Genomic DNA, 20,092 nt, shown 5'->3' with positions numbered 1-20,092 from the left:
GCGGTCCCTACGGGCTCTTTCGCCTGGCAGGGAGTGGTGGCGGCTGTGACGTGACTGGGTGAGCTTCCTCCAGACCACCCCCCTGGGTTTCCGGGAAGGAACCCCATTGGGTGTCGGGTTTTGTGGAGAGAGATGCGGGAAAACACGACAGCCTCTCCCAGTAACAGAACGTTGGAGCTGATCTAGACTCTGGCAGGACTGGGGGGTAAACTTTCAGGTGGTTTCCTACGTGGAGGGAAGGAGGGGAGGGGGCTTCCATCCTGTCGCCCGGAGACAAGCGTGAGAAAGGTGGGGGAGGGAGGGATCTGGAACCAGAAAGAGGACGCTCTGGCCAAGTTTATGGAGGGCGCATAATAATAACAACAGAATTGAAAGCAGTAGCTGCAGCTAACATTCATTAAGCGCTTACTGTATGCCAGGACTGTTCTGTTTGCTTGCCCTGCTTCAACATATTGCATTTTTACGTAGACCTCTCAATGAGATGGGTACTGTTTTCATCACCCCATTTTCTAGATGCAGAAACTGAGGCATGGGGCAGCTCAGCCCAAGTTTGCCCAAGTTTGACACGGCTTGTGATTGGTCAAGGTGGGATTCAAGCCCGGAGCCCTGGAGCGCTATCCTGTCTTCCTCTGATCCTTGCAGCCCCACCATCTCTGACCCCTACCGTAATTCTAAACGGTGAAGGTTACTGTCACTCAGTTTACAGATGAGGAAATTGACGCATAGAGAGCCACGGATGGTTGGGGAAGAAAGTTTTGGTGCCTGTAGGATCGTAAATCTGGGAATTTCCAGGCTGGGCTTCCCCATCTGCCAATGTGGAAGAGACTCCAGTCTCAGGACAGGCTGAGGGGTATCCCCTCCTTGACCCACTCCCCGTCTGGTTTTGATACAGTCAGAGGGTAGGGGGTATGTCCAGTGAAAGGAGTCTAGTGCCCCTTAGTGGTTACAATAATTAAAAAAGAAAATCCGGGGAGTGGCTCGGGTGGCGGGTGGGGTGGGTGGGTGCTTGTGAGACGGAGGGGGGAGACTACTCACAATCTAGTGGGGTGGAGGTGGGTAGAGAGACCTCGTAGAGCACATGATTTCAGGTAACGATAAGGGCTACAAAGACAGTAAATATTTGCTAAACCAATGAACGACACTATCGAAGTCCAAAAAAAGAGATGATGGTGGCCAGGGCCACGGGAATAAATGAACGGATTTGGGATAAATGTCAGAGGTAGAGCTATAGAGCTTTCAATTATTCATTCATTCATTCATTCATTCAACAACTATTTATGGAGCATGTGTATGTGCCAGGTGCTGGGGGGAGTGGTTCCAACACGAGACACAAATTTCTCAGTACACAATAAAGAAATAAGTATAGGGACTTCCCTGGTGGCGCAGTGGTTGAGAATCCGCCTGCCAATGCAGGGGACACGGGTTCGAGCCCTGGTCTGGGAAGATCCCACATGCCGCAGAGCAAGTAAGCCCGTGTGCCACAACTACTGAGCCTGCGCTCTAGAGCCCGTGAGCCACAACTACTGAGCCCGCGTGCCACAACTACTGAGGCCTGCGCACCTAGAGCCCGTGCTACGTAACAAGAGAAGCCACCGCGATGAGAAGCCCGGGCAATGCAACAAAGAGTAGCCCCCGCTTGCCGCAACTAGAGAAAGGCCGCGCGCAGCAACGAAGACCCAACTCAGCCAAAAATAAATTAAAAACAAATAAATAAATTTATAAAAAAAAAAAGAAATAAGTATAATAAAATAACAGGTGGGGAAGTGGGATAGGGTGTGATGGGGTGGGAAAAAAGGCTGTGATCTGAAATGGAGAGGTTTGGGAAAACTTCATGAGAAGATGATCTAGAGCTAAGATTTGCAGGACGTGAGGGAGCTGGCCGTGAAATTGCCTGAGAGGCAGACCACTAGCATGTGCAAAGGCCTTGTGGCCGGATTCTAGGGCAAGCTTCTGGGGCTACCTGGTGTGTTGGAAGAACACTGAGGAGGCCCGTTTGGCTGGAACAGCGCAAAGTGGGGGAGAGTGGGAGAAGTAGGGCAGGGAGGTGATGAGTGGTTGTGCAGGCCCTTGTGGGCTTCAGGGATGACTTTTATCCCAGATGAGGCGGGGCTGTGGGACATCCCGACTTGACTTAGGTGTTCATAGGTGCCCTCCGATGTGGGGAGTACAGATTGTGGGGGGACTGAGGACAGGAGCCCGGCCATGGGGCAGAGGAGACTGCGCTGGTCCAGGCTGCCAAGGTTGGGGGCTGGATGAGGGTGGAGGCGGAGGAAGGAGGGGTGAGAAAAGGGCGGATTTTGAGTATGTTTCCGAGATGGTACCGCTCTTGGGTTGGATACAGAGGAAGGCAGCAGGCCTCCGCCTTGTTACCCTGAACCCACTCCCAGATGCCCCAGTGCTAGTTGGTGGGGGAAAGAGAGGCCAGGTCCTGCTTGAAAGGGGCTGGGCTGGGGCTGGGCTGCAGGTGCTCCCCCCCCCACCATGGCTCCTCCTCCTCCACCCCCTCTCAGGGCGACAGTTACAGGCAAAGAAGAGGAAGTGGTAGCTAGCTAGCGGAGGCAAGCGGGCGGGCGGCAAAGGAGGCCGCGAGGGTGCACGGGCCGGCCCGGGAAGCCAGCAGCCATGGAGTTGTGGCGCCAGTGCACCCACTGGCTGATCCAGTGCCGGGTGCTGCCGCCCAGCCACCGCGTGACCTGGGATGGGGCCCAGGTGTGCGAGCTGGCGCAGGCCCTCCGGGATGGCGTCCTCCTGTGCCAGTTGCTCAACAACCTGCTGCCCCACGCCATCAACCTGCGAGAGGTCAACCTGCGTCCCCAGATGTCCCAGGTGAGACGGCCACTGACGGGCCTGCCCCAGGGTGGGTGGCGGGAGGCATCCCAGGCTGGTACCCAGGGGGCTGATGCTCTGCACCTCTGGGCCAGCCGTGTAGAGGGGAGGATGGCCCCCCGCCCCGGGGTCTGGCACAGGGTACGGGGGATATGGGGGTTGTAACACTCAGGGATACAGGGGTGGCCCACCCAAGGTTAACGGGAATGGGTTCATAGGCTCGCAGTTAACCCACATCTAGGCTGAGAACTGGCAAACTTGGGGTTAAAGCTCCCAAAGCCCCAGGCTGGCTCCAGTGGGGATCAAGCCCCAAAAAGGGACTGTGTGGGGGTCTTGAGGGGGGCTGGGAGCCCCCTGGGTGGCCAATAGGGTGCCTGAGGTTTTCAACTCCTTTGACCCCCCCACCCTCCAAGATTCTAGCTATGGGGGAGGGGCCTCCTCCGATTCCTTCCCCAACATGTGTCTCCTCCTCCCAGGCCCTGGGCCCCTTCCTTCCCCTCACATCTTCCCCTTGGCTTCCTGCCTGGGCCTGGGGCAGCATGGGGCGGGTGGGGTGCTATAGGCCTGGGGCTCTGGTCTTCCTAACTCCATCCATCCCAGGGGGCACGTTGAGGCAAGACCTGGTCCAGAACCCCGAGAGTGGGTCCTGGGGTTTTGGGAACCTAGAAATAGCTGCTTTTTCTCTGTAGGGATTTCTGCAAGGGCCCCGGGTCCAGGGGGAGGAGGATTTGACTGTGACCGCCCCCAGCTCAGGAAATCTATTCAAATCCCCATTTGAATGTGGTGGGGTGGGGGAGGTAACTGGACTGGATTCTCCTTCTGTCGTACCTTCTCTGGTTCCCTCTCAGAACTCCCTCCTGAGTTCTGGGTGGAAAGTGATGTCTGCTGATGCCTGGCGGTTGGGGGTGCCCTGCCTGCCCTGCGGGTCTGACACTTGCCATCCAGCCCTCAGGCCCTACCCTGGGAGGAAAGGCTCGTCTGGACACGCTGTGGGCTAGTGGAGGACCTCTCTGGGGACGGATGGTGGGCAGGCTGGGGCATTGCCTCCTCTCTGGCCTGAGATGCCATGTGCGGATGGGGGGAGGGGCAGTCAGTGATCAGGGAGTGGGCCTATGGGGGTCCCTGGGGGTGTTTCCTGGGGATTGGGCCGCACGTGGAAGAGGCCCACCCTCCCCTAGCCCAGGCAGGCCTCCTGAAAGAATGGTGGTGGGGGAACCCCAGAGATTCCCCTGCCACCCCCAGCCACCAGCTGCTCTGGCCACAGGCCATCCCAAATTTTCCTCCATTTGCTTGCCTCCTGGCTTCCACACAGAAGAAAGTAGCCGTCGGACAGTCAGGCCCCAGACTTGCGAGCAGTCGAGATCCAGCGAGCAGTCGAGATCCAGTGAGGCTTCAACAGCAGCTAATGGGAAAGTGGTTAGACTTAAGGATGAACTTCTATCCTTCCCTGCATCTTCCCTACAGCTGGTTTCCTGATAAAAGGCAAGGGGTTGTGGCATTATTCTCTAGGAGGGCAGCTGCAGGGACTAATGTGTCCTGATTTTCTGTGCTGGGCAGCACCAAGGACCCAGGCCTGGGTCTGGCCCTCAAGGTGCTCCCAGACTGCGGGAGACAGACATCCCCCAGCCCTGTGTTGTCAGGACCAGGGCAGAGGAAGAAACCTCTGGGCTGGGGGCCCTGGAGCAAAGGCAAGACGTTGCCTGGGAGAGTTGGACTTTATGCAAGAGGTGACATTTGTGCTGGGTTTTGAAGGGTGAGTAGGAGTTTTCTAATTGCTCAGGGTTCCGGTGCCTAGCTGTGTCAGGCCCTGCACTGGGCAGGGGTGTTCCTTGATCCTCCCCATCTGGGAGCTCTGTGCCATCCTGCCCTGTGCATTTTGTCTCCCTTTAATGCTCAGCCCTGTGCCCCGTTCACAGTGGGGCCATGAGCAGAAAGCTAAAAGGTGGTCACATTAAGTCAGAGGGAGGTATCACAAGAACAGCCTGTCTAAGTTTTCAAGTCCCTGTCCATCAACAGATTTAAGCCCGGGCCATGAACTGCCAGTGGGATATGGAAGGGCAGAGAGAGAAAAGGGAGGGCTCCTGATGGGGGTGGGATGGGGTGGGGGATACACAATGGCATAAAGGTGTGGAGCCTGGAATTAGGATGCTTCCTAGTTTCTCTCATTTCTTCCTCAGAGTTCCTCGGCTTTTGCTCCACTGCTCCCTGGGTAGAGGGTGGGAAGAGCATATTCATTCATTCATTTATTCATTCGTTCATTCATCAACAATTATGATGTACGCTGGGCCTCTTCTTGGTGCTGAGACAGTGGGAAAAAGACACACACAAACCCCTGTTGTCGAAGAGCCCACATTCTAGTGGGAGGCACTGACAGTGGGCAAATAAGGAAACATATACATTGTCAGAGGTGGTACATGGCCTGCAGAAGGGGGCTTGGGAATGTGGAGTTGCACTTTTGCGTAGGAGGTCTGGGAGGCCTCACTGAGGAGGCAACATCTGAGCAGAGACCTGGGCAAAGTGAGGGAACGAGTCATGTGAGTCTGAGGAAACAGCACTCCTGGCGCAGGAGGCACTGCCAGTGCAAAGGCTCTTAGGTGGGAGCAGGGCGGTTCCCACGTAGTTGTGCTGCAGGGCAGTGAGTGGGCTGGCTGGTGGGCATGATTCATGGGTGAGGTCAGATTGAAGTGAGTCTCCAAGCTGAGATCTGAGACCCAGAAAGACGATGACACCATCATAGGCGGCCACAGTGATGACCAGACACTCTTACTCTCTCTGGGAGCCCAAATTCCGGGTGGCAGGGATGAAACTTTAAAGCTGAGGAAGTGGAGAGGAAGAGACAAATGTGACAGTCATTGTGGGAAAGATCCACCAGGACGGGGGAGCTGATTAGACTCAGGATGGGGGCGGTCACTGGAGCCAGGATGATGAATCTTTTTTCAGTTCCTCCACTGTGTGACCTTGGGCATGTTACTTAACCTCTCTGTGCTTCGGTCCCCAGCCTGTAAATGCTGGTGCCGTTGGCAGAGGCAGGGAAGGGAGAGGGTAGGAGAGTTAGAATAGGAGGGGTGGGCTGGGGTGGGGGTTGATGGTGGTGGCTTGGAGGAGCCAGACCTGGGAGCCAATCCTGGCAGCATCACTGGCTGGCTTCGCCTCCCTGAGCCTCAGTTTCCCCATCTGTGAACTGTGGCTAAAAACGGGCACCTTTTGGGGGAAGACTGTTGTAGTATTTCAATACTGCTCAGCACTGTGTTGACACCTGATAAACCCTCTATAAAAAGTCTTTTTAGGGAAAATGAGGGATATAGGGAAGGTTGGCAGCATAGCACAGCCTGGAGGAGTTTGGGTTAGGGCAGTGGTTCTCAACTGGGGTGGTTTCGCCCCCAGGGGATCCTTGGCTATGTCCTGGGACAGTTGGGGTTGTCACGTCTGGGAGCTGATACTGGCATCTAGTGGATAGAGCCCGGGGATTCTGCTCAACGTCTGACAATGTCACACACGACAGAGAATTATCCGGCCCCAATGTCAACGGTGCTGAGGTTGCGAAACCCTGTGCTGGGGGACAGACAGCCTGGTAGAATCTTTAAAATATTTGACTCTTTGGTTAAATAATACATGTGTATCATTCAAAGATCAAAACACATAAAAAGGTGCACAGGGAAAAAATGTAACCTCTAGCCATCTTCTTCAGATACCCAGGTGCTACCTTCCTCCATAAGTGACTCCTTTTTTCTTTAAGTTGACTATATAGCCTTCCAGAATTTCCTTATGCAAATAGGAATGCAGGTTTTTATTAACTACCCTCCTCTCTTACTACAAAAGACGGCACATACCACCCACTGCTTTATACCCTGCTTTTCTCACTTTAATCATTGTCTTGGGAATCTTTCCAAATCAATACATAGAGATTGTTCTCATTCTTCTTAAAAAATGACTGCACGATATTCTAGATTGTCCATTCACTTAACAAACCACTTATATTGGGCGAACTGTGTGCCAGGCATTCATCTAAACTGGGAGCTGGCAAACTACAATGGGAGGGCCGAATCTGGACCACAAGCATGTTTTATAAATAAAGTTTTATTGGCATACAGCCACGTCCATTTGTTTATGTATTATCTATGGCTGATTTCCAGTTACAACTCTACAGTTGAGTAACTGACGAAGAGAGTGCCTGGCCTGTTGAGGTGAAGATATTTACTATCCAGACGTTTGTAGAAAAAGTTTGCTGATCCGTGGTCGAAACACTTTCTATACACTGACTTGTTTAATCTCCATAACAATTTATGAGGTAGATATTATCATTATCCTCATATTGCGTATGGGAAAACTGAGGAACAGAGAAGTTAAGTCACTTGCCTCAGGGCACCCAGCTTGAAAGTGACAGTCAGAAATTCAAACCCAGGCAGCCTGGTACCAGGATCCCTACCCTGTTTTTTTTTTTTTTTTTTTTTTGCCACCCCTCAGGCATGTGGCCAGGGACAGTTTCTCTAAACTTTATTCCATTGCACGGCTGGGAGATCACTTAATTTACCATCACCCCTATTGATGGGCACTTGGATTGCACCAGGCTTTTGTTCTGACAAACTAACTGTGATCAATAACCTTGTCCATGAACTGTTTTTTGGCTCTTCTACTGTGTGACCTTGGGCATATTACTTAACCTCTCTGTGCTTCCGTTTCCTCATCTGTAAAATGGAGATAATAAATCCCCATCTGAAAGCATTGCTCTGAAGGATAAATGAGTTACTATCAGGAACCTAGAAAAGTATCTAGCTACATATAAATGTTATTATTGCAGCCAGATACATGAGCAAGTATATCCATGGGATAAATTCTCAGAAGGGTTTTCTGGCTCAAAGCGGGTGAGTCTGTGTTTTCAGTAGATCCTGCCAAATTGTTCTCTGTATGGGGTTGTTCCCATATGCATTGTTCCAATTACATTACCTCTAGCAATGAGAATGCTGGTTTCTCCACTGCCTTGCCAACAGTTGTTAAGCTTTTGGAGTTTTGCCAACTTGGGTGATAAATGAAGCTCATTATGACTCAATGTACATTTCTCTTATTCTGAGTGAGATAGAGCCTCTTTTCTTATGTTTAAGAACTATTTATATTTTCTCTCTGCAAAATAATATTTGTTCATATCATTTGCCCATTATTTTTTTCCTTCTAGGACTGCTGGAATTTTTTTCTTATTGATTTTTAGGAACTCTTTATATATTGGGCTGCTTTGAATTTCAAGTCAGGTACTTACTAGCCTTGTGATCTTGGAGAAAAAAAATTACTTAACCTATTTCTGCCCAGGTTGTCTTATCTACAGACTGGGGGTGTGGACAGCACCTTTACCTCAGGGTTATGTGAGGGTTCAACATGATAAGGTAAGTTAAATTCCTATCATGGTGATTGACATATGATTAATGTATAGCAAGTGCTAAATTAATGGGAGTCATTCTTTTTTGCTAATTTGATTTCAGTGGGTCTGAGCTTGCCTGTAGGATGTGGTATAGGTCCGGGTGCAAAATGTTAGTTGCTGTAATGAACTGCATTGCTTCAGTGAATTTAAAGAGTTTACTTCTAGCTTATATCACAATCCAGTTTGGGTCAACTGGGGGATTAAGAGGATAGCCCTTTCAAAGTCCCTATAGGACTTGGGCTCTTTCCATCTCATGGCCCCATCCTCCCTGAAGCCCTTGGAGTTCTCTATTCAGCCAGAGGACAAGGAGGGAGTTATGAGGAGGGAAACCCTGAGAGGTTTTCATGGGGACAGGCCCAGAAGTAGCACCATCACCTCCGTTCTTGTTCCACTGGCCATAATTTGGTCACATGGTCCCATCCAACTGCAAGACAGGAAAGGGAATGTAGCTTAGCTGGGTGCCAGGGAGGGCAAGGAAATGGGTTGGGTGGATATAGAGAAGGCAGTGCCAGAGGACCTCAGGGTGATGCCTAGCTGGTTTCAGAGTTGCAGGTCTGGAGGGGGCTAGCTTAGAGGAAACCTCTGTTTCATCTGGAGGGATGAGGAATGAGGAGGACCTGGACCAGAGCCATGGGGGAAGGATGCAGCTGGGGACTTGGGGTGGGGCTTGGTGCAAGCAAATCTCAGCCAAGTGGGTTGGGTTGGGTTGGGTGGAAGATCGCATCTAAACATGTCCACTAGGACTGACCGGGACAGAAGCCTGGCGGGGGTGTGTGTCAACATTTGCGCTGTGCCTTCTTTCCCATTCCATTCTGTTCTGTTCACTGACTTCCTCTCTGGGCCCAATACTGGGAAATGTCACCCTTCAGGACTCTCACAGCGCATGCTGGAAACCCCTGTCCCTCCCCTTGCTCCCAGCCCTCCCACGCATGGCTCCCCTTGGAGTAAAAGTGAAAGTCCTCATCATGACCCAGAAGAACCTATGCATTTGGCCTCTGCCCACCTCTCAGCCCTCATCTCCTCCCTCTCTCCCCCTCCCTCACTCGACTCCAGCCATGTGGGCCCGCCCTCACTGTTCCTAGAGCCCACCAGGTGCAATTCAGCTCCAGGGCCTTTGCACGTGCTGTTCTTTCTCTACAAATCCCTCTTCCCCCAGCTATACACTCTGGTTGTTCTCTTATCTCCTGAATGTTTCTTATCAGAGAGATTTCCCCTGGTTTCCACATGTAAAAATCACACCCCCTGCCCCTGCCTACCACCCCCTCCCCAATTCTCTTCCTTCTTTTATTTTCCTCCACAGTATGTATGTATGTATGTATTTATTTATTTATTTATTTATTTATTTATTTTTGGCTGCATTGGGTCTTCGTTGCTGTGCGTGGGCTTTCTCTACTTGCGGTGAGCGGGAGCTACTCTTCGTTGCGGTTGCATGGGCTTCTCGATGCGGTGGCTTCTTTTGTTGCAGAGCATGGACTCTAGGCGCGTGGGCTTCAGTAGTTGTGGCTCGAAGGCTCTAGGGTGCAGGCTCAGTAGTTGTGGAGCACGGGCTTAGTTGCTATGCGGCATGTGGGATCTTCCCGGACCAGGGCTCGAACCCGTGTCCCCTGCATCAGCAGGCAGATTCTTAACCACTGTGCCACGAGGGAAGCCCTCCTCCACAGTACTTAGCCCTCTCTGACTTACCATAGTTTTAAACTTATTTGCTTATTATCTGCTTCCCCCACTGGAGTGTCAGGGCAAAGCTTTTTGTCTGTTTGGTTCACAACTGTGTCCCCAGTTCCTAGAACAGCACTTGGCATATAGTAGGTGCTCAATAAATGTTGATCAAATATTCACTTCATTTTTTCAGTCATTTAATACAGGGGTCAGCACACTATAACCCATGGGCTGGCTGCCTCTTTTTGTAAACAAAGTTTAACTGATACAAGGTCTTGCCTACTTGTTGACACATTGTTTGTGGCTGCTTTCTCTCTGCAAAGCCAAAAAAATAAAAAAATTACTGTCTGCCTCTTTACAGAGTTTGCTGATTCCTCCCTGATTTAGGAGGTATTTGTTGAGTGCTTACTTACTACTGGGTAGTGGTAGTTGGTTAGTGATGATTGAGGATGGATTGCCTGAGATTATCCTGCCTTTACTAGTTCCGAGTTATGTGGCTTCTCACCTTTTGTTTTCTTATCTGTAAAATGAGGCAAATGAAGACGGTGGTAACAGCAATAATAACAACAATAGTAATGATGATACTACCACCCACCTCAGAGACATTTCTGAGACATTCTGATGGAGAATCCCACAATGAATGAGACGCAGACCATCATGAAACTCATGGAAACAGACAAGGAAATAGGCAGTTACAACACAGATTAACACACTCAGTGATGGGTGAGTGAAGCCCAGGGTATTGTGAGAGCAGAGAGAAGAGAACCCCCAGAAACAATCAGGGTAGGCTTCCTGGAGGAGGTGACATGCCAATGTGCGTGTGGGAGGTTGGGGAATATTTGAGGGACCAAAAGACAAAGTTCTGTTTGTCTCCCTTGCTAACATTAATGGTGCCAGGAAGTGGGCAGGACCAGAGGGTGTGTTGGATGGGCATAGCTGGGCATCTAAAGATCTCAGTACATTGTAGAGATGGACTGTCCCCTTTGATCTCAGGGATGGTGTTCTGAGACCTGGGCTTTAAGAGGAACATGAGAGTCAGGTCCCTTGGGGAATAGTGGAAGAAATAAGGGATGTTCAGTTGGAGAAGTTTAAGGTTTGAGGAAATTCTGAACTTAGTCTGCAGAAGTTTCAAGCAAGAGTCTTAGATCTTGTGACAGAAAACCCAACCAAAACTGGCTTAGTCAAAAATAATATTTATTACCTCATATAACTGAAAAGCTTGGGAGGAAATGCCTTCAGGTCCGGCTGGATCCAGGGGCTCAGGAGATATCTCAGAAACCCTCTCCTCTCTCCCCTTTGCACTCCATCTCTTAACTCTGCTTTCTTTGGGGTGTATTCCTCCATTTTCAGTCATCCTTTCCCCTCATGGAGGCAAACAAGAGTGCCCAGATATACCAAATTTTTATTCCCACAATTCTGTGTCCAATGGAAAATGGGAGGGTCGATTTAATGGCCTCTAAACCCCAGATCTCTCTTTCATTGGACATGAATGTTTGGGGGTGGGTAACATGTCCAATTCTGAACCAATTGCTGTGCCTGGGAGAATGTATGGTCTGATTGGTCAGGCCAGGTCACGTGCCCATTTCTGGAGTTGGGGGCGGGGTCGACTCTACCCAAAGGAGCTAGGCTCGGGGAGGAGCTGTTTCACCTGGGAAACTGAGGGGCTGTTACCAGAAGAGCGGGGAAGAGATGTCAGGAGGCAACTGATCAATCGATGTTTATATTGGCATCAAGTACTACCAATAAACTGAGTCCAGAGTTTCTCTGCATCAGCAGTGCTGAAATTGGGGCTTCATCCTCTGTCTTGGGGGCTGCCCTGTGCATTGTAGGAAGTTGGGAAGCATCCCTGACCTTCACCCACTCTCCCCCCACCCCAGTAGTGACCACAAAATGTCCCCAGGCATTGCCTAATGTCCCCTGGGGGGCAGAATTGCCCCCGAGAGAACCACTGTTTTGGAGGGAGTGAGTTTCCTGTGTCCGGGGAGGTGGGGGATGGGTAGGGGGGGTGGGGAGGTGGGTGGGTGGGGCTGGGGGGATGGGGCGGAATCCAAAGAGAAGTGAACAATTACTGGCTGGGGTGAAGGTGAGACTGAGAGCTTCTTCAAGTTAGACATTCATTTATTTTATCATCGGCAACAGGCGCTGTGCAGATGGCTGGGGTGATGGGAAAGAACACCACAGATTTCCTCTTTGCTCTCCTGAGTTCATGGCCTTGTGGGAGAGAAGGCTGCCTGTGTTCTGTTTCCTGTGGCCGCTGTAACACAGTCTCAAAAACTGGGTGGCTTGAAACAACAGCTATATTGTCTCACTGTTCTGGAGGGCAGAGGTTTGAAAACAAGGTGTCGGCAGCATCTTGCTCCATCTCCAGGCTATAGAAGAGAATCCGATCTTTGCCTCTTCCAGCTTCTGCTGGCTCCAGGCGTTCCTTGGCTTGTGGCTGCGTTATTCCAGCTTCTGCCTCCATCTTCACGTGGCTGTTTCCTCTGTGTCTGTCCGTCTGTGTGTCTCATAATCCAGAAAGATCTCCACACCTTGACGTCCTTAATGATGTCTTGCAAAGTCCTTTTTTTTTTCTTCAAATAACGTCACACTCACCAAGGTGCCAGGGATCAGATGTAGATGTATCTATTTGGGGGCTGCCATTTAACCCGCTACAGACAGTAAACAGGCAAATCAATAAAACATGGTAGTAAATGCTGCAGACAGAATAATCCAGGGGTCAGGATGGAGAAAAACAAAGGGGGCAGGCTTCTGGAGGATGGTCAAGGAAAGCTGAGAGCTGAAGGATGAGGAGGCAGCTCTGGGAAGCATGGGGGCAGGGAGGGCAAAGGCTGTGCAAAGGCCCTGTGGCAGGAGGATGAGAATGAAGGATCTGCTGGCGGAAGGTGAGCAAGAGAAGGGAGAGCAGAGGGAAGTGATGTTTGGGAGGAAGGCAGTTCAATGGAGGTGGCTGTGGGGATGTGTGTGGAATTTAAATATGACGGGAAGTCTTGGAGTGTTTTAAGCTGCTCCATGGGGACTGGACTCTAAGGGCAGTAGAGGTGACAGTAAGGGGACCTGGGAGGAGGAGGTTGATGAAGGTGTCCCAGGGAAAAGTGATGGGGGCTTGGACGAGGAGCTGGGGACAATGGATCTGGCTCCCATTTTGGGGGTTGAGCTGATCAGACTTGCTAACAGATTGGATGGAGAGGGGCTGGGAGTGAATGAAAGGAGGTCAGAAGATGTTGAAGTTTGTAGCTTAGGGACCCGCCCGAGTGGGGGTATCATTTGCTGAGATGGGAAGCCTGCGGGAGGAACAGGTTTCGGGGAGTTCTGATTGGGCCATGTGACCCTGGAGATAGAAAGCAGCCCAGCGTGGTGGTTACTGCAGTGGCTCTTTTTTTTTTTTTTCCTGAACGTGTGGCACGGCTTGTGGGAACTCAGTTCCCCGACCAGGGATTGAACCCGGGCCACAGCACAATGGTTCTTAACTGGGGGTGGGGCAAGCGGCTCTGTCCTCCAAGGGGACATTTGGTAGTACCTGGAGATGGTTTTGGTTGTCACTACTGGATGGAGTGGTGTGGTCCTGGCATCGAGTGGGTAGAGACCAGGGATGATGCCTCATGCCCTCTTATGCCCAGGACAGCCGCCCAATTATCAGTGGTGCTGAGACTGAGAAACCCTGTTTGAGGGCCGTGGACTCCGGTTGCCCGGGGCTCCGGGTGCCGATCCTGACTTTGGGATCTTGGGTGAGTTGCTGAACCTCTCCGTGACTTGGTTTCCCCCTCTTTGAAAAGGGGGTAAGGATAGTCCCTACTTTATAGGGCTGTAGTGTCAAGTGGCCAGAACGGCATAGTGTCAAGGGACCCAAAGAGCAAAGCGTATCCACATCCAGGTCTTGGTACTTTGAATAGTTTTTAAAATATTTATTTATTTATTTATTTAAATTTTTATTGGGGTATAGTTGATTTACAATGTTCTGTTAGTTTCGGGTGTACAGCAAAGTGAATCTGTTATACATATACATATATCCACTCTTTTTTTTAAGATGAAAAGAAGAGTTTTAATGAAGTGGATGGGAATAGGTTCAGAAAGTATAATGAATAACAACAGAAACAGTTCCCATTTACTGAGCACTTACTATGTGCAAGTGTTGTTCTACGTACTTACAACTTATGCACTCATTTGATTTTCACAGCAAACTCATGGAGAAGGTACCTCTGTGTTTCAGTTATCTGTTACTGTGAAACAAACCAACCCAAACTAAGTGATGTATGTCAATAACTATGTTATCCTTCTCACAGATTCAGTGAGTCCGGAATTCAGATGGGGCATGGTGATGATGGTTTGTCAGCTCTGTGATGAGAAACCTTGAATGTCTGGGGGCTGGAATCATCTGGAGAATTCTTCACTCCCCTGTTGAGTGCCTGGGCTGGGATGACTTGAAGCTCTGCTCAGCTGGGGCTGTTGCCTGGAAACCTGGTCTCTCCATGTGGCTTGGGCTTCCTCACAACGTGGTGATTGGGGTTTTGAGAAGGAGCGTGGAGAGAGAGCAAGTGTTTCTCAAGGAACCAAGGTGGAAGCTGGAGGGTTTCTTCTAACCTACTTAGGAATCATACTGTGCACTTGGCTGCATTCTCAGTGACAAGCAAGTCGCTAAGACCAGCCTAGATTCAACGGGAGGTGAATCAAACGCCACCTCTTGAGGGGGGTGTGACAAGTCACACTACAGAAGAGCACACTGGATGGGTGATATTTTTGTGGCCATCTTTGGAAAGCACAATTATCATAATTTATCATAATTATGATATTTGTTATTATCATAATTTCACAGATGAGGAAACAGAAACATGGAAAGTTTAAGTAAGTTGCTCAGGTGAATAAGTAGTTATGCTTGGATTTGAATGCAAGTGGCCAGGCCCCCAAACCTGTGACCACAAGCACTGTAAGAATATTGCCTCTTTTGGGGGGAGCATATGAGCCTTTCAAGTGGTTACGGAGATAGTCTTAGATTCAGATTTCTGATTCTGCTGGTCAGGATTCAGCCAGGAAAGCAGAAATCATCTCAGGTCTTTCAAACAGAGAGAATTTAATTCAGGGAATTGGCTAATGGGTGATGGGGTTGCTGAGAAGAGATGGGTGATACTAAGGTAACCCAGAGAATAGCCACTAGGCTGGAGAAAAAATAGAAGGAGGTAGTGTGACCAGGGGCCAGGGGTCAGGGGCCAGAACCATTTAACAAGAGCTAGAACTTTGGGCAAGAGCTGTCTTCAGGGAGCTGAGACCATGGAGCTGTGTATTTGCTGCTGGAGAGGCAGAATAAGAGAGGGAGAGATACCCTGGCTTCTCTCTTCGTCCCACCTTGTGGCCTCCTACCTGGGTCTCCCATTGGCTGAAACTGCCTGGAAGCCAGGGTGCAAAGGAACCTGGGAAATGTAGTTCCCTTTGATACAGAGCAAAGCAAAGGAAGGGCAGGTAGGATCTGAGAGCAAGCAGGCCTTGAGCAAGCGACTGCCTCTTTGAGCTCGGTGTATTATCTCAGTTAAAGAAAGCTGCTGTTCCTACTATTTGCCTGAGAATCAATGATAAGCAATGGTTTTATTTCCTGTGGCAGAGTCCTCCTAAGCTTTAATGGCTCTGCTTGTTCTGGAGTTTAGCTCACTCTTAGATCAAACCCAGATCTCCTTTCTTAGGACTCTCCTGTCACAGGCCCCAAGCACACAGCTAATTGCCTTTCCTCTGGACAGCCCATCAGAGAGCTGCCTCCCATGAGTCCATCCTCAGCTTCCCCCAAGTTCCCTCTGGTCCAGGAAGAACACCACAGTGACTTCATGACTCCTCAAAGGACAGGGTTTCCAGAACTTCACCTTGTGGTGTCTGTCTTGTGCTTGTTTGCCTGGGGGACCCAGAATGACCCCAAGATGGGTGCAGCATCTGAGCACCCCAAGAAATGTGGGGCTGTTGCCTTCAGTCTGATCTGTGACTGAGTGGGGGAGTTGAAGAAAAAGCTTCAAAAGACATCAATCATTTGTGCTTCCCTCTCTGGGACTCCGGGAGATATGGCAGGATGGTGGGATGCTTCCATGACAACCCTTGCCCCATTTTGATCACATGGCCCTGGTTTTGGTAAGTCAGCATCTGATACCACTTTTGGTTCACTCCCTCCCACTCCCCCTTTCTCACTCTGCTCCAGCCACACTGGTCTCTAACCTCTTCCTCCAAAGCACCAGGCAGGGTCCAGTCTCAGGGCCTTTGCATTGGCTGTTCCCTCTGTCTGGAATGCTTTTCCTCCAGACACCTACCCAGATCATTCCCTCCTTCAAGTCTTTACTCAAATGTCACTCTCTCCATGAGCCTTCCCTGGCCCCCTCATTTAGAATCGCACCCCTTCCTGGCACGCCCCATCCCCTTATCTTTTTTTTCTCGCTTAATATTTACCACCTTCTAACAAGCTATATATATATATATATTCGTGTAACACACTTGTTGTTTGTCTCCTGCCAGAATGTCAGCCTCACACGGGCAGGGATGTGAATCTCTTTTGTTCACAGCTGTATTCCCAGCACTTAAACCAGCACCTGGAGTATAATAGATGCTCAATAAATATTTGCAAAATCAATGAAGGGGTGGCTAAATGAACAGATACCCCTTGCATGCTGTTCTCTTCGCCTGGAACACTTTTTCCCCACCTCACACTTTAAATAAGATTTATTTGGACAGAAAAAGCATATATTTGTGTCTCACTTATTTTGTTTTATCAAGGGTAGGGACAAAAAATGGGACAGGGGTGTGTGTTTTGCGTTATTGACCAATGGTGGCTTACAGTATTCCTTCTTCCCACCCTCTCATCCCTGTAAAGCTCCTCTAAAGCTCCTAGTTTCAGGGAAACACACAGCAGGAATCTGGTCTCCTGCTGGCTTTTTAAAAACAGCCATATTAACATACAATCAGTGACATATTTAAAATACACAGGTTGATAAGTGTTGACATACTGGACCTGTGAAACCAGCCCCACAATCAAGAGAGTGAACATATCTGTCACCTCAAAAGTTTCCTCCTGCCCTTTTGTAATCTCTCCTACCTAACCCCCACCTGCCATTCCTAAGCAATCCCAGATCTGCTTTTGGTCACTATAGATTAGTTTGTATCTGTTACCGAGTCCAAACTCGATTGCCACATGACAGGCCAATAAATCAAGAGATGGGTTGTTGGGGCAAGGAATAGCGGCTTTATTTGGAAAGCCAGCAGACTGAGAAGATGGACTTGTGTCCCAAAGAACCATCTTCACTGAGCTAGAATTTAGGCTTCTTTTATACTAAAAGGGGAGGGGGTGTGGTTGGTTGCTGCAAACATCTTGGTGCCAGAATCCTTTGTTTTTGCAGCTGTCCATGTAGGTTGGGTCACAATGTTCCTATAAACCTCCAACAAGATTAACATTATTCTCTGAACAACTTTTATCTCCATATGAATGGAAAAGTGTAATACCTTTAAAGGTCAGAGCCTTGAGAATGGGCTATCTTGTATATTTCAGGCTACAGACTACATTCTTAACTTGTAGCAAAGGCAATTATACAAGGGCTAGAGTAAAAGAAACAGATCTAATATGAAGTCAGCTTTGTTCTTCCCTATTACACATCTTCTAGAGATTTATATAAAGGGGAGCATACGATATGTACTCTTTGAGGCTGATTCTTTCACTCAGCATAATTCTTCTGCAATTCACTGAACTGTTGGGTGTCTTAGTTCTTTATTCCTCATTATGGCTGAGTAGTATTCCATTGCATGGACTTAACTAAGTTTGCTTATCTGTTCTCCCATCCATAGGCGTTTGGGTTGCCTCCACTTTTTGGCAAATAAAACTTCTCTGAACATTTGTATAAACACTTGCTTTCATTTCTCTCGGGTAAACGCCTGGGAATGGAATAGGTCATATAGGAGGTGCACGCCTAGCTTGTTAAGAAACTGCCAAACCACTTTTACAAAGTGGTCACACCATTTGACATTTCCCCACTGGCTGTGCGCAAGGCTTTCCTGGACTGCTTCTTCTCTTTGCTTCGTCTCTGAGTTTTGGCTTTACCAGACTCATCTCCCCCTTAACCAGATCCCACAGGGCTCTGTGCTTTTTCACATGCGTGCTTACCACAGTGGTGATCAACCAGTGATTCATGTGCCCCTCTGCTCGGCGTCTGCCTTGCCACTAGACTGTAAGCTCTGTGGGGACAGGGTTCTTTCTGGCTGCCGCCAGGTCCCAGGGCTTGGTATTCAGTAGGCACTCGATTCATGCTTGCTGAATGAATGTATGACCCTGACTGGTGGGCCGGGGGCTAGAGTGGAGATTCAGTGAGTATTTTTATTCCCATGGCGATGATGAGGAAACAGAGGCGCCAGGAGGTACAGTGACCCATCCAAGGTCCCTCAGCTTGCAGTGGCTGGGCTCGGAGTCAAACTCTGCCCGTGTGACCCCCTGTAGTGGCAGTGAGATGTTGAGTGTGTGCTGGGGTGGGAGGGGAGGGGAGAGGAGAGAGACGGAGGGAGCAGGGTGGGTCTTGAAGGCCAGGAAGAGGCATTTATACTCTGCACCTCTGCTTGCAGGCTTCGAAAAGGGTGCACAGCACACCCACCCTCTCTGGTCTGCAGAATGAAGTCTTGCAACCTCGAGATTAAGGGGCTGCAAGGGCTGAACAAAGAGGGCCCCCCTTTCTCGACTCCCCCGAGCAAACCTTGGTAACAGGCATTTCCTGTTTCCGGTAGGCTCCCTGGGGCTGGGGTGGGTGTGGGGAAGCTGGCTTCTGCACTCGTGGGCTCAGCTCTGGGTTCCCTCTCCTGCTGCATGCCCCCCATCTCCTGTTCCCCCCATCTCCACCACCCAAAGGGGCCTCTGTCCCTGCACACTGGTTTCCTGAAAGAGGGTGGTGAACTGGCCAAACTTTCCAGCTCTTTCTTTGTCTGGGGCAGGGGCTGTGATGTTGGGGGAACTGCAGGCAAAGGGGAAGTGTCTGGGTGCTGATTTGCATATGGGCAAGATGCCAGCCTGACTCTGAGGTTCTGGTGGAAAGAGGAGGGGAACTGAGGGGGTTGCCCCCCTCTCCCAACAGGGAGGAAATAGTCTCCCATGCCCCTCCTACATTTGTTCAAAGGGTCTCCTGTCCTTTGCCACCTTCACCCACACTTCAGGCTACCAGGAAAGTCCTTCCAGTGGTCTAACCTCTGTCATTCCTGCTGTCGGAGGGAGCCCCTTGCTTTAGCTGGCCCTACTCCAGCCAGGGGCCTGATGAGTCATACCCCCCTTTCCCCCTTTGAGGTGTCACATGACTGGGGGGAAGCAGTCTTAAGTCTCAGCTGATCTTCCTGAGGTCAGCAGGGAACTTCCTCCCTAGGCCAGACAGGGCCATCTGTTCTGTTGTCCCTGGTGAACCACCGGTCCTGTCTAGAGTCAGCCCATGACCTTGCAAAGGCTGCTGGGCTGGAGAGTGGTACCTATGGCTCCTGTCATGTGCTGAACCCCCGCAAATGCCATCTGCGACGTGGCACCATGAGGCAGCCTGGTGTGGTTTGAAGACGTCGGGCGAGGAGCATGACCTCTGGACCCAGAGAGCTGGTATCTGGCTCCCCATTTCTACCTGTGTGTCCTCGGGAAGGGGATATCTCCTCTCTGAGCCTCAGTTGTCCCATCTGTCAAATGGGGTTTCATTCCTTCACCAACTTTTTTTTGAGCACCTACTGTGTGCCAGGCATTGTACTAGGTGTTGAGGCTACAGCAGTGAACCAGATACACAGAGAATCCTGCCCTCGTGGAGCTGATGTCCTAGTGTGTGTGGGAGGGTTGGGGTGGGGGGATATAGACAGACAATAACAAAAGAAATAAGTGAAATACACATGTGTTACAATTTTATTTTATTTTATTTTATTTTATTTTTTGGCTGCGCCACATGGCTTGCAAGATCTTAGTTCCCGGACCAGGGATTGAACCTGGGCCCACAGCAGTGAAAGCGCTGAGTCCTGACCACTGGACCACCAGGGAATTCCCTACAATTTTAAATAGAGTGGTTGGGAAGTTCTCCCTGAGAAGTGACATTTCATCAAAAGCCCAAAAGAGACAAGGAAGGGAGGCACCAGGTTAATGGGGGGATGGACATTCTAAGAAGAAGAGAATAGTCCGTGCAAAGGTCCTGGGGCTGAATCGTGTCTGACATGTTCTAGGAATAGTGACAATGGAGAGGA

General features: G+C 50.0%; 1 protein-coding gene across 3 annotated transcripts in view; it reads left to right on the top strand.

Moving 5' to 3' along the window:
• The first annotated feature begins 2,577 nt into the window (after positions 1-2,577).
• Positions 2,578-20,092, top strand: part of VAV1 (vav guanine nucleotide exchange factor 1) — a 55,221-nt gene continuing 37,706 nt past the window's right edge. For all 3 annotated transcript variants that reach the window (XM_057540787.1, XM_057540786.1, XM_057540788.1), the window contains exon 1: positions 2,578-2,826. In XM_057540787.1, coding sequence (XP_057396770.1) covers positions 2,623-2,826 — 204 coding nt within the window. In that variant the 5' untranslated portion in view covers positions 2,578-2,622. The remainder of the gene's footprint in view (positions 2,827-20,092) is intronic.

This window comes from Balaenoptera acutorostrata, chromosome 2, assembly GCF_949987535.1.
Source record: "Balaenoptera acutorostrata chromosome 2, mBalAcu1.1, whole genome shotgun sequence".
Lineage (NCBI taxonomy): Eukaryota > Metazoa > Chordata > Mammalia > Artiodactyla > Balaenopteridae > Balaenoptera > Balaenoptera acutorostrata.
Note: the sequence above shows the minus strand (reverse complement) of the source record. Positions and strands in the feature narration are given on the sequence as shown.